The 14,200-nt window shown below is 48.5% G+C and overlaps 1 protein-coding gene across 1 annotated transcript in view; it reads right to left on the bottom strand.

The window, feature by feature from the left end:
- MTOR (mechanistic target of rapamycin kinase) overlaps positions 1–14,200 on the bottom strand; it is a 110,924-nt gene that overhangs the window by 90,650 nt on the left and 6,074 nt on the right. The window contains exons 6-16 of the mRNA XM_074306285.1: positions 13,747–13,881; positions 12,761–13,036; positions 12,568–12,676; positions 9,909–10,095; positions 8,528–8,656; positions 7,997–8,241; positions 6,622–6,837; positions 4,716–4,921; positions 2,028–2,150; positions 1,014–1,103; positions 806–898 (exon numbers count right to left, since the gene is read on the bottom strand). Coding sequence (XP_074162386.1) covers positions 806–898; positions 1,014–1,103; positions 2,028–2,150; positions 4,716–4,921; positions 6,622–6,837; positions 7,997–8,241; positions 8,528–8,656; positions 9,909–10,095; positions 12,568–12,676; positions 12,761–13,036; positions 13,747–13,881 — 1,809 coding nt within the window. The remainder of the gene's footprint in view (positions 1–805; positions 899–1,013; positions 1,104–2,027; positions 2,151–4,715; positions 4,922–6,621; positions 6,838–7,996; positions 8,242–8,527; positions 8,657–9,908; positions 10,096–12,567; positions 12,677–12,760; positions 13,037–13,746; positions 13,882–14,200) is intronic.

Raw genomic sequence — 14,200 nt, 5'->3', positions numbered from 1 at the left:
GCAGAAGAACACATGAGAACTAAGCTTAGAAAGAGACTGGGGACTCCAAGACGGGAGGGAACACAAGGCCTGGGGCTAGGGAGAGATGGGGTGCTGAGCTCAGGGAGCAGCAAGGAGGCCCAGGGCATCTAGAATGCAGACTGCACGAAGAGAGCCCAGGGGCAATAGGCCAGACTGGGCTTTGGGAAGGAAGGAACTCGGCATTTATCAAGACCCTCCTGGGGGCCAGGCACTGAGTCACAACCTCTACACGTATGGCCCCATTTGATCCCCATAGCACCCTAGGAGGTAAGGGCTCCTGAGATCTTCCCAAATGACAGTGACTCACCCAGCAGGATCCCAGCTGAAGAGAATCCAGGCTCAGAGCTCTAGGGACACCCCCTGCATACCAAACCCCAGGGGCAATCGGGAGCCCTGCAGATTTTCTTGAGTGGGGAAATGGCAGATGGGACTGGGCTTCAGAACAATTTAACTGTTTTGTACAGATCTGTATTTATACACTTTATATTTACACTGTCTTCTCCATCAGAACATAAACTCTTGTAAGCAGAGATTGTCTCAGTCTTTGTATTTTTATCTCCCACATCAGCATTGGATCTGGCACATAGGAGGTACTGAACTGACTCAGTGTGATCTGGTGAGGTCATAAAGAACAGGCCCCAGTTTAAAAGGGCCTGTTCCCAAAAGGCCCTGCCTCCTGGTGCCAGGATTTTTCTCCTCAGCCCTCCTATCTCTTCCATCCCCTCCCCCCATTATTCCCCACCAGTTCCCTTTCCCCATATGGCCAAAGAACGGAAGCACTTGCCTGCCTCTTGGCCAGAAGAGAGGAGTCCTGCAGCATGTCCATGATGATGATAAAGAGCTCATCCACCCATTTCCGCATTTCCAGGCCACTCACCTGCAAGAAGGGAGGGAGGGGCTTCCATGGAACTCCTCTACACACTGACCCAGGTGCAGGGTTGAAAGCCCGAGGCTGGAAGCCCCTTGGAGAACAAGCAGCAGGGCACTCTTACCTGTGCCAGCTCTCCTATCGTAGCCAAGACATTATTGATCACCCCCGGGTTTGGGTCAGGGTCTGGATCTTTCAGCTTCAGAATTAAAGCCTAGGGAACACATGAAAAAAAGCAGACAGCTCACTACCCACCAAAGAGGCATCTTCTTGTATCAGTTTGTATTTGATGCTCACATCCTAATGGACCAACCCAACCATGTGCAATTGACATTTTTCAGGCTTTCCTATGAGAGTCTATCTGGCACAAAGATAGACTTCCCTCCCAAGACTATAAGACTGACAGCTGAGAGTAACAGAATGTGAAAATAATTGCATCTCACTCCTATAAATAATGTTTGGATGGTAATTTACATAGATTTAAATGTTAGGAAATGGTCCGTGATACTTTAACATGTTCAGATTTCAAAACATACCTTCCATCTTTTGGTAACTATTTCTGGCCCAATTCATTCCCTTCACATCTTGGGGTTTGCTGACTATCCTTCTTTTTTAAACCAAAATTCATTACCCTAGAGCAGTGGTCCTCAAACTTTTTAAATAGGGGCCAGTTCACTGTCCCTCAGATTGTTGGAGGGCCGGACTATAGTGAAAACAAGAGCTCACACTCTGTCTCCGCCCCTCAGCCCATTTGCCATAACCCGGCGGGCGCATAAACGCCCTCAGCGGCCACATCTGGCCCATGGGCCGTAGTTTGAGCCCTGCCCTAGAGAATTCCAGTGGGGGAAACTCCATCTTCCAATGCATGGCCCTACCTGGGCTTTGCGCCCCAGTATTATTAGACGCGGCCCGGGGCACGGAGAGCCAAGTGCCTCGTTTGAAGTCACACAGCTGGTATGTGTGTGAGGGTTTCTGCGTGGACCTTGCCCCCTTGAGCGTGATGGCAGAGATTAGACAGCCAGCTATCTGCCATTCGACACTGACTGAGAGCACATCCCCATAGAGGGTGAGTTACATCAGCAAAGGAAAAGCTTCCACAGCGAGACAAAAAGGTGACCACTGCCCAGGCCTCCTCTACCTTCAGAATAGGCTCCATGTAGGGACGAATAAGCCGGGGGGCATTGGAAACCAAGTGCCCCAGCATTCGGGCACTCTGCTCCTTGATTCTTCCAACTCCACTGTGTTCCAGCTCGGTCAAAATCTGAAGGAAAGGATGTTTCGTTACAGCAAAGGAAATTCTAGGAGAGAGGGTTTCCTCAGAGAGAGCAGAGGCAAACAGGATTTAGGCAGGGCCACTGTGGGTCCTCAAAGACTGCCAGAGGGGCCTATGACAAGCTGACACTGGGAGAGAAACCCTTTCTCTTTTACGCCGGCTTGGGAGGACAGCCTGATGGCACTGAACTCTGACTGCTGGACAAGCAGCCATAGCAGGGGAGGGCAGGGCTCTGCAACGATGAGGAAGGGCCTCTCTTGGAGGCAATGCCATTTTAAAAGGAATGGGCACCGTAGCAGGTAGCTGCTATGTCAAACCACTATGGAAGAAGCTAGGGAACCCACAAGATTTAAAATGTAATTGCAAAAATCAGTAGGGTTTTCTTGGCCCATGAAGCATAGGGGCAAAAATCAGAAACCATACAGGATGATCTCCATTGAGATTCACCAAGTTAAGGCTGATTAACTCAATTAAGTTTTTAACTCCACAGAGAAACACTCCCATAAACATCTGGATGATTGCTCTCTTTGAAAAAAAAGCCTCTCTAAAGTATGAGAAAAATAACATTCACAGTTTCCACTCATTTTATTCCAAAGGAGAGGAGGGCCGGTAAATGCAATCAGAGCCTAGCATAAATTTGAAGATGCCGACCCAATAAACTGGGCAGCTCATTTCCTCTGGCAACCTTTAATCCTTCTTAGGTTACAGGCAAACAGCAGCAAAAAGGAGAGAGTGATTGCTGGTGGCAGACACTCACAGGAGGGAGAGGTGACACGGGAGGTAAAAGCAGCAGCTTTCCCCTGAGAGTTGCCCCCTGAGATGGGTCTCATGTGGCCACATTTGTTTTCAGAGGGGTAAGTGAAGTCTCAGGTAGCAAGTGGCAAGGCCTGGGTGGAAGCCCATGCCTTCTGCCAGCCAATCCTGCATCCTTCTTTGTTCACGAGCTTCTGGGGACACAACCAGGGATCCCCAGGCTTCTCACTGTACAACCCAGTAACTGACACTGAATAATTTGTCTGAGGCTTTGAGAAAAATTCAAAGTATGTCCCTTTTGTGCTATAAGACAGTGCTTCTCAGAACGGTCCCAAAGGTTGTCCTAACTTCTTTTTCCTTTAAATCAGGCCCTTTGGGGAATAAAGTTCACTGAACCTGCCTCTGCTTCCCGCGTGAGCTCTCATGAGTTTCATGCTGGCTCCTCCAGGAAGCCTGTCTTCCTTCAGCCTTCCCTCCTGTTGCTATCCCCGAGGCCCCCTCTTCTACTTGGATCTACAGTTACTGCTAAGACCACCTGGTCTCATTCTCCAAAGAAACATAAGCTCTAAAAGGGCAAAGATTGCATGGTTTTTACTTTACATCTCTAGCACCTACAAGACCTAACAGTGGCAAACTTTGTGCAAAACTGCAATCAGTTGTTCTCAATGTCATAACAATGTGCTTAATAAGCCAGTTCATTTGAAACTGAGCGCTCTTAGAGGTAGAAATGTATAAGAGACAGTGATGTCCTAGTTTAAAGTCAGAACAAGCAGCGCCGGGTAATCCAGGATAATCTCTGGGATTGCTTCTTCATATGCACAATGGGGAGGGCAGTACCTCCTTCAAGGACTGCTTTAGCTTCAGATGTGACTGCATATGCAGTTTTGAAATGAAGCAAGTGTTCTTGCGGGGCCTTTTACAGCCCCTCTACAACCTGCTTCCCTATTTTTCACTTCTAACCCCTTAGCACTCTCCAAGGACTTTGTGACCCAGTGACACTGGGCTCTACCTCCAGCCCTTTTCTCTGGCCATCCCCTAACCCCCAGGTATGGAACACTCTCCCTCCTCACCTCTGTCTCCTGGCTTTCCGTAAGACTCAGCTCAAAACTTTCCAACTCTGAGAAGCCTTTCCTCATTCTCCTAAATACTAGTGCCTTCCTGCTGTTGATTAGCTCTAATTTCTTTTATAAGAACACAGCTGTTTGTGTGTTATTTCTCCTTTTAGGCTGGGAGCTACTTGAGAGAAGAGAATGGTCTTTCTTTGAAAGCCCTGTACTTAGCACAATGTCTGGATATAATAGGTGCTTAATCAATGTAATTTGACAGATTTTTATGACCCTGTTTTTTAAAAAACATTTTGAGTGTTGTATTTTGATAAGATTGGTTTCCTTTGTAATTCTCTGCATTTTATGCATTTAAAACCATTATTCTGAGAAGGGGTCCTCAGTCTTCACCAGTCAGCCAAAGGGATTAGGAACTCTTGCTTAAAGTCAGGTTTGAATGTGAGCTATTAGGACCCTTTTTAAAGGTAGCCAATCAATCAAACCATTATTGAAACAAATCATTGGGTTGCAGGCCCAGGTTACTAAGTGACTCCATGCTGATTTGAGAGCTCCTTCCAAGGACATAGGTCTCAGTCTATCTGTGCTTGTCCTAATCTCCAAAATCACAAATAAGGTTAAAACCACTTTCCAGTCTCCAGGACTCAATGTTTGTTTTATGGGCTCAGTCCTCTTCTTCCCCAACCCACCAAGAGGTCAATCCCATTCAGAGGCACTCGATCCCAGCCAGGCCCTTTACCTGAATGAGCATCTTCCTCAGGAAAGGCATGACAAAAGCAGGGTTCATGCTGCTGAGGCGGCCTACGGTGCAGATGGCCAGCTCCCGGATCTCAAACACCTGATCATTCAGGGCCACAAACAAGGCCTGCAGATTCTCTGCCTGGGCCAAGTGAGCATCAAAGCGCTCGTCCAGGGAGGCCAGGACACAGTAACGGATGTCAGGGTCTGGAAGAACAAGTAAGAGCTTGACCATGCATCCCCCTACTCAATCTCACCTCTTCCAAGCCAGTGAACCTCACAGACACTTAGAGGCACTTGAGCTGCCAAGCTCAGAACCTCTGGAAAGAATTATTATTTCACTTTCAAAGATGGATCAAGGCAATTCTTCCTTAGCAGAGAAATCATGGACCATGATGACAAAGGGACCAGAAGGATACAGAGGTTGGGGACAGCTGTTCGAGGAGCACCTAGTGCAGAACAGAGGCTTCCTGGGTGTCAGGTACTGAGGATTCTAAGACAAAAAACTTATGAACAGTCTTTGCCTTCAAGGAGCTTACAGTCTACTGGGGGCACATTATGTCCAAAGAGAAGTTTTCAGAAAATAATTTTGGAAAGGAGGAAGCAATAAAAACTGAGGGGATCAAAGAAAACTTTGATTAAGAGGTAATAACTGGGCTAAACTTGGAAGGTGAGGAAGAAGTCCCAGGCATGAGGAGAAAACTTGGGCAGAGCCACGAGATGAAAAATGGGGGAACAGCTGGAAGAGCAGTTTGTCCGGAGCATAATGCATGAAGGGGAGTGACGCGAAGACAGACCAGAGAGTGGGATTCAAGTGGGGGCAGGACTTGGGCAGACCTATCTTAATCTCCAACCCAATGGAGGATGGACTTGAGGGGGTTCAGAGCCATTGCAGGAGGGAGGCCGGCAATAGGTGCTAAGGCCTGAATGATGGCTTTGGGAGATGAGTGAAGGGGACAGATAAGAGGTGTGGAGAGAGAATTGGCAAGGCTTCAGCAGCTGACTGGCCACAGGCCACTAATGGGGGGGGGAGTCAAAGTGATGCAAGGTTACACACTCAGGTGATTCAAAGAATGGGAGTGACCTCAAGCTTCCAGCTACCCAGGCCTGAAGCCCTGTTAAGCCCCTTCAGTACCATCCGCCCAACTATGAAAGCTCATGTGATCCTTCTCTCATTAGGCCCTCTGGATTTCTTTCTGCCAGTGGAAATAAAAGGCAATGAAAAAAGATTTACTTTAAGCATCGAGGCCAATCCAGCCAGAACTGGCTGGAGCTGTCAAGCTCAAAACCTCTGGAAAGAATTATTATTTCACTTTCAAGGATAGATCAAGGCAATTCTTCCTTAGCAGAGAAGCCTCTGGCCTACTTAACAACAACACTGTGTTCAAAAGAACAGCTCCAATCTTTTTCTCTTCAAGGGCAGTAGGTATAAAGTAGGACAGAAGAGCGATGACAGCCACGGAAAGCTGCAGTTATGTAGGATTAGAAGTCTTAGTAACCAGTCAGTCCACCCATCTCATTGTTAACAAAGGCAGCACCTGATCCCGTGGAGGCCGTGCAAGGCACCCGTGGTTACATAGGCCCAAAGCAGCAGAAATGGGGCTCAAGTCGAGATCCAGACTCAAAACCCAGGGCCCTTTGGCAGTCAAATGGCTGACCAGTCAAAGAACTTGGATTTGCTTTATTTGGAAGTTTCTAGACTTGTAAGCATAATAACCCAAGGACCATGATGACAAGGGACCAGGAGATAGAGGTTGGGGAAAGCTGTTCAAGGGGCACCTAGTACAGAACAGAGGGTGAATGGCTACTTAACATACTGCAAATGACAATGTCAATGTACCTAGGTGTGGGCAGGCCCAGCTTCCTCCCCATCCCCTTCAAATTCCCCTTCCACAAACACACTATACCTGGGTCCGTTATTCCAACCACCAGCAACTTGCTGAGCACATCTGCCACCACCTGCACTGCTGTCTGGCTGACCACGTGGGCGTGGCCGCTGATGAGGTGGATGGAGGGCGTGAGCAGGCGGGAGCAGGTGCGGGCTGCCTCCATGCGGATCTCCTTGTGCTCGCTGTTCAGAAAGTGATCGGCACAGTGGCGGACAAACTGCGTCAGAGAGTGGCCTGGGTGCACAAGGGGAGAGCAGCAGGCAGACAGTTGGCATTTCAAACGCACCAGAGGTTTCACTTCCCAGCCACTAATCCAGTTTTCAAGAAGATCTAGGCTGTGCTTTCCCCAACTCTACCTCTTGACTTTCATCCTGTCCCAGATAAAATCCTAGAAGCCTGCCCCTCTTCCCCTTAATTCTAGAGCTTTTCTTCTCTTTTTATTTACTCTTTGTCCTGCATATAAGCTCATCTGTACCTACAGGAGTCTTCCCCATCAGACTGAAGGAAAAATGTCCTTTGCCCTTCCTTGTGTTCCCAGTGTTTAACACACAATACCTGGTGCACAGGAGGCCCTCAACAAATATTTATTAACTGACAATTCTCCTTCTAGGAGGGGAAACCAAAGGTGGCTTTGGTCTGAGTGGGCAGGGTGCCATGTAGGAAGAACAGAAAGGAAGAATGGGAAATGATTCCCCTCCCCTCCAAATTACGTGGCTTGTTTTAGCTATGCTTGCTCTAGATGCTCCCAGGTAGGACGATTACAGTATTTCTCAGTCTCTGGGTAAGGACCTTAGCGCATCTAAGAAAGTACCCAAAAAGCAATGTGATGTGGGTACAGGCCTAGGTGTTCATCAAGGCAAGCAGGGGAGGGACAGTAAGGGAGCCCCAGAAAGATGGTTCTCCCGGAGCTGTAAGTGGTGCTCGGCCACCTGGATCTCACAGTTCTAAGTGTACTTTCTTGTCCTGCAATCTCTCCCCAGGGCATTGGAAGGGCTCATCAGAGCCCTGGAATATCATTATCTAAGGGAAGTACCCAAGCTACTGTCCCTGCTGACAGATAAAGTTTCCAGAGCCACCAGATTGAAGCACATTAAACAGGCAGCTCTGTGGGGAAGCTGCCATCCAGGGGGGCATCTTTACTGTTTCTTGACCCATCACATGCTGCTCTGGAGCACTGCTCAATCCACATATAGGATAGGAGGAAACAAAAACCTTAGGGTTCGGGAATTAATTATCACAAGCTCAATAATCCTCAGTTATATCTTTGGCAATACCCCCTGATTTCACACCTTTTAAGGATATAAAACATGAAACCCAATCCCTCTGAAAAGCTTTGGCATGGCCTGCTTTCCAGCCTGTGGCTCCCAGTTCCACCGCTGGCTCAGTGTCTTACCTTCAAATTCAAAGCTACCAAGGGTTCGGAGGGCAAGAGTGATACTCCCTACATCGCTGGCCTCCGGAAGGCTGGTGAGGCTAGGGGAGGCCAACTGGTGGGCCAGGCCCTTGGGCATCCCGGGGTGCCGGAGAGGTTTGTGCATAAGGACCAGGGACAGCATCTTGAGCAGGCCGTCCTGGATGTCTTTCTTCAGCTGTGGAATTTGTCGGCTCAGGTCATAGAGCACAGCGGTCAGGGCAGGGCTGGGGAGACAGTTCCTGGAGTGTTAGGCAGGGTTCAGAAAGCAACAAGCTTCAACCCCAAAGCTCCCGTGTTCATGTTTGACAATGGGAAACACTTCCTTTTTCCGTTAGTCCTCAAAGGCGATCAGAAACAGATATTATTAGGCATCTTGGGCAAGTGAGCAAAGTAGGGCTCGGAAGTCCAAGGTAGGCCTGCTCATGACTTAGCCAGATTTTACCTGCCATCAAGGAGTAGACCTGATCCCCTGTCTGCTGGGCCCACCCTAAAGTGCTTCTTGACACGTACCTCAGGCCCACAGCCAGCATGGGCTCGAGAAGCTCCTTGATGTCCTGCTGGATGCCTGGCCCCATGGCTCGGGCCAGCATGCTGATACAGGTGAAGACTGTGGCATCCACCTGAATGGCCTTCTGCCTCCTGTGGGGAAATAAAGCAATGGCCCACTTGAAGGCAGTGAGGGGCTGCCTTACTCCCCGCCTCAAGATCGCTCCTGGGGATGCCACCTTTTATGTACTCCTTTGAGCCCTCCGGATCTCTCTGGGCTCTCCTTCCTTAAAAGGGCCAAGGATTCTGTGCCCAGTTCTCAGAGAGGTATGTGAAGTTTGGGGGACATTTAATGACTCACCTGTGATGATTCAGAAAGTAAATGGGAAAGAGACATCAGTGTCCTTATTTCTAGAGCAGAGTAACCTCTGCCTTATCCACGCCCCCCCCCCCCCCCCTCCTGGATCCTGACCTACTGTCCAACTCAAACTAAGCTACCTGACCTCCAGCCATGGGTTAGAGATTTCTGAGAGCCTGAGAAAAGAATGGAGGTGGGAGGACCCTTGGAAATCAGAGGGCTGGAAAGGAAGCCCAGAGGCTATCTAGTCCAACTCCTAGAAGAGAAACAGAGGCAACTAGACAAGGTCCTGTACAAGCTGTCATCTGGACTCCACAGGACACCACCCCTAAGAGGGGCTGTCACCTCTGCACAGTCCTAACCTTAGGGGGGTTTCCTTTTCCCTCCAGTGCTCCTAGTTTTGCTGAGTCTCATCCTTTTTCATGCCATCACACTCCCAGGCCCTGAGCTGAGAAACTTCCTTTGCTTGGACCCTCACAGACAAGGCTGCTAGGGCCTGACACCCTGGACACACTCTTGTCTGGGAACGCTCTTTGTGAAGATCTCAGATGTGGCCAGAACAGAGCAGCAGACAAGGGACATGTGCTTCCTTCTTCGTGGACACACTGTTCCTGGATGCATTGTCAATTATATGACAACTGCCACCTCTTTCCTTTTTTTTGGCCTGTACCTGTTATTCCTCATCTGTGAGGAATATCTGATAATACAGAGGCTGGAACTAGCCCTGCAACTCATGGTTAGCAAGTTATCTTGGGCCTTGAAAAGTTCAATGATTTGGGGATGTCATTTATGATAAATTGCTGCCTCCCTCTATTACATGATTTACACCATATCTTTAACTTTTCCGAAATGCTGCTAAATATGGCCTGATATAGGAAAGGTGTAATCCTCTCCCCTCTCCCACTAAAGGTAAGGGGCCACTTTTCCCTGTACCATTAGCCATATTGCACATCCAGAGATTTCGGTGAGAAAAGAGCTTGGAGTGACATGGAAAGTGCCACAGGAAATTTCCCCCTCCAGCCAAGAAAGATAAGACCAGATGCTTACTTAGGAGCAAAGTCCTTGGGTGGGAGGGCTGCTCGGATGATCTCCAGAACACGGGGCAAATAGACCTTAAACTCGGATCTCACAGCCACAGAGAGCAAGCCGAGGGCCTGGAAAGCAGCTGTGCGTTCCTTCTCCTTCTTGACGCAGCTGAGAACATGGTTCATGGTGTCCTGGAGGTACTGAGTATCTGAAAGCAGAAGAGGGAAACTCTGGGTCTGGGGCTTGGGTGGTCCTGTCTTGTTTACCTTTCAAGAGGAACATGAAACACTGGATGGATTCAAGAAGTTCCTACAATCCTACTAAGAATCATATGCCTTATGCTAAAGACATACAAAAGCACTTTTGGGAAGAGGTGAAGCAATGTTAAAGAGAAGGTAATTTAAAGTGTTTTCCTAAGAGTAATACTGATCAGTTACCTTGTTCTAAGGCATTTTTACAGGCTTACACTTAGCTATCTGGGTCACAATCATCAAGCTGAATTTCTTCTTTATGAAATACAGGTCAAATCTTCTAACAGTGAATTCTAAGGGACTGTGTAAATTACTTTGTATTGAAAATGGCTTCCAACAAATGGGCCAATTGCTTGGAAATCTTTTGTTGTCCAGATCTTCATCATAATGATACTTAATGTTAGGGGATTAGATCTATAATTTGGAAAGCCTCGAATGTTTTTCTATTTGATTGCATAAGCTAACATCCATATGCCAGTAATTCAAATTCAAGTGCTACTGCTGACACTGTCTCAATGTTGACATTTCTTGATTTGCTTCTATCTCTGATTCTCTTGGCAGTGTCTTAGAAGCCCCATGCTACAAACATATGGCAGACATAGGGTGGCCCAAAGAATGATAGAAAGAAGAACTGGGATTTGGGGAAGCACTGAGGAGAAAGTTGGGGAAATAATGAAAGTATGTCATTTATTTTTACTGTAAGAGATAGAAAAGAATACAAATGTTTTCTATCCTGAGTCCTTAGCAAAACCTGGCTGGATGTGCTGGGAAAAGGTTATTTTTACTGTGAAAATGGGAGGCTGTGACACTGGCAAAATTAGAGTAAACTAGAGGATTAAAGATTTTGAGTGCAACCACTCAAATCACAGGTTCTTTCAAGTCCTATCACCTCAAACTAACGCCCAAGAATAGCTCTCTCTGGGGCAGAATCTGAACCTTGATCTAAGTTCTTATCCACTGAAATCCTCAGCTTTAATATTTGGGGGGAGGAAGAGCAGGGAGAAGGGGCACAATTTCAACAACATGTCGCTGGTTTTGGAAGAGGAAGCTAAGAGGGGCATTTATTTTCCTTTTCCAGATTTGGCAAGCTAAAAAAGGGGGCCACACAGCCCCAGTGTCTCCAGGATCACAACCGTGGCAAACAGAGCAGAGATTCCCAAAGCCTGTATTTTTGTGAACTCAGAACGAACCCCGGCCTAGAAAGCTTTTATATGGTAGTATACACGAATTCCTGTCAGGCCCGATTGCTGTGATATGTTTTAATGTATTGTTTAAGAAAACACAAAAAGAGCCCACATCAAAGGCTCCCAACTAGGGCCTTCTCCCCTGCTGAGCAGCCCCTGAGCTGGCGAAGGTGGCTGCTCCCCTAGAGCCCAGCCATTAGCCCCTTGTCAACCTTGGACACCATCACATGTTTATTTAGCGCGTGACTGAACAGGGTCTGTCTGGTCATTAAAGAGGGTTGCGTGGCAGGCAGGAAGAAGTGGGACAACTGAAAAAAGACAGACCATGCTGTCTTGAGATTATTTCTCTCTGGCTTGACAGTTTTATGTTGCTAAGTGCCTCGTCCTCCTCCTCTGATACTTCCTAATTCTTACCCAGCCTGCATGTAACACCTCCGTGGCTATATTTGTCTCAGCTACGGGGCCTGATAGGAGACAGTGTCTCAGGTATTATGATTCTTGCCAGGTACTCAGACAGTGGAATTGATAGAGATAATAATTATCTAATTTAGCATGGTTCAGTATGATTGATCTGATCCTACAAGGAGATGTTATGGGCCAGAACTTGAAACAATGTACTAAGTGGAATTAAGGAGACAGTGGTTAAATCTAACTTAGCGTTCATTTAATCTTACAACAAATAATGGTTTCCTATTGATGTAATGATTGAAGTATACTCGGTGCACAGCATATAAGCAGGAAGCTCTCAGGGCCAGACCCACAAGCCCACTCTCGGAGTTGGAGTCAGATTCATTCCAACTTCTACCTTTGTGCTGGCTGGAGGCTGAAGCTTATAGAGGCAAAGGACTAGAGTCAAGATCTGGAAGGCCTCCAGAAAACTGGAGCCCCAAGTGAAGGAGATAAGATTTTGATGGAAACAAAAAGGATTTGGACGTTAACGCCTAGCTGCATTTGGGGTGATTACATTGAACTGAAATGAAGGCTCCTCCCAGAAGTCCTCCAAGAAACCTGCTCTCAGAGAAGATTACAATTTAGAGAACATTACACTCAGGGATGCGTAGATGTACAAGAATGGGGCTGGCTGGCCCTTTGCTTTTTTTTTGGGGGGGGGAGAGGTGTCTCTATCCATATACTTGGAGCCTTGGCTGAAGAAAAGCAGATGTTCCCTAGTGCTCTTGGACACACACTGGGTGTGCAGGGAAAGGGTCCTGATCAGTATTTGGGAGCGGTTCATCTTATGCTCACCAGTGAAGGCAGATGGCTGGAACGCAGCCAGGCGGGGTAACAGATTAAGGATGGTCATCTGGATGAGGGAGTTCTTGCTGCTCCGGCATTTTAGCACCCACTGGCACACCTGGGACAGCAAAGGTAACAACGGGTCAGAACAAGAAGAGGGGGAAGGGAGGCTGGGAGCTAAAGGAGGGCTTCCCTGGCTCACCTGATCGAACTTCTCTTCCATCAGATCTCTGCAACATCGGCTTTCCACCAAGGTGGATTTGGCTGGGAGGGGAGATGCCCCAAATCCCATAATGCCTTGGTGGGCACTGTAACCCAGCAGGCCGACCAGGGCATTGGACTGCTGGGGCTGCACTGCCTGGAAGCTGGTGAAGGGGGTAATGTGACGAGGTTTTGTCCCAAAGCCCATGAGGTCTTTGCAGTACTTGTCATGCACTAGCTGCTGCTGAGTTATTTCTTCCATTTCTTCCCGGAGACGCTGCAAGAGAGGAAGAAGTCAGCTTTGTGTAGCAGCAGCTGCCAGCCTTGATCTCGGCAGACTCTTTAGGGCAACCTATACAGCCAAAATGGAGACGGTCATCTCTACTATGGTCCAGCTCAGCAGCTGGCAGAGGCTCGGGTCTCATTTAAGGGAAGAGCACCACCTACTGAAACACTAGGGAAACATCAGGGGGCACTCAGGGCCTAATACCCACCCACAGCTGGAGCTCAGCTTCGCCAAGAAGGCAGAACCAGGAGCAGGAGCCTGAGCCCCAGCACATGGACTGTCAAGTAGATGGCGTGAGGAGAGCCTGACCAGGGGGAAAGGCAGGTTCCCATTTTAATCTCCCCAGAGATCTGGAGAGGAGCAAGTCATGGCTTTCTGTCAGTCCCAAGGTTCACCAAACTGGATGGGAAGGCATCAAAGAGGGACAGTGCTCTGTTTTCGGAGAACTGTTCAATGCTGTTCATCAACACATCCAAATCCAACACCACACGCTATTACTTGATGGGAACTGACAATTCTCTTGGTCCACCCTGCCTATGAAGCCTTGCCTGCTTTATTTTCAGTTCCCGTAAACTGCTGACACGAGCAGGCTATTTAATCTGGGGCACATGGCGGGGACAAAGCCATTCCCAGGTTCCGCCCACACCAGGCACCTGCCGTGGTGCAGGAGGCAGCAGCCCAGGCCCGGATCTGGCACTCACCTCTCCCTCCATGCTGCTGATCCTCACAAGCTCATTGAGAATCAGCAAGGCCCCGTGGATCCGGTCATCCCGATTCATGCCTTTCTCCTTGGCCAGTGTCTCGTCAAAGCCCTTCTCTGCTTCTTCATAGGTGTGCTAGGTAGAGACGGAGGGTGTCCTCAGTGACCGCGTGCAGGCCGCAGCCCACAAGCCAGCCCCGGAGGGTAGGGCTCTCCTGTCATGGCAGTCGGGAAGTTCCTACTGAGCTCCTGATGCCCTCACCGAGCTCTCTCAGAGACAGTAATGGACACATCTAATTCTTTTCCCTGGGGTGAAGGGAGATGTCAACCACAGGGTAGCTCTGCAGGCCTGGGGCTCACCAGAAAGGGAAAGGCTCTCTGCACTCCTGGCCCAGATGCAGTGTTTCATTTGTTAAGTTAAGTGAAAGCTACTCTGTGTCAGTGGTTGTTTGGGA

This window comes from Sminthopsis crassicaudata, chromosome 3 (genome assembly GCF_048593235.1).
Source record: "Sminthopsis crassicaudata isolate SCR6 chromosome 3, ASM4859323v1, whole genome shotgun sequence".
NCBI classification, from domain to species: domain Eukaryota; kingdom Metazoa; phylum Chordata; class Mammalia; order Dasyuromorphia; family Dasyuridae; genus Sminthopsis; species Sminthopsis crassicaudata.
Note: the sequence above shows the minus strand (reverse complement) of the source record. Positions and strands in the feature narration are given on the sequence as shown.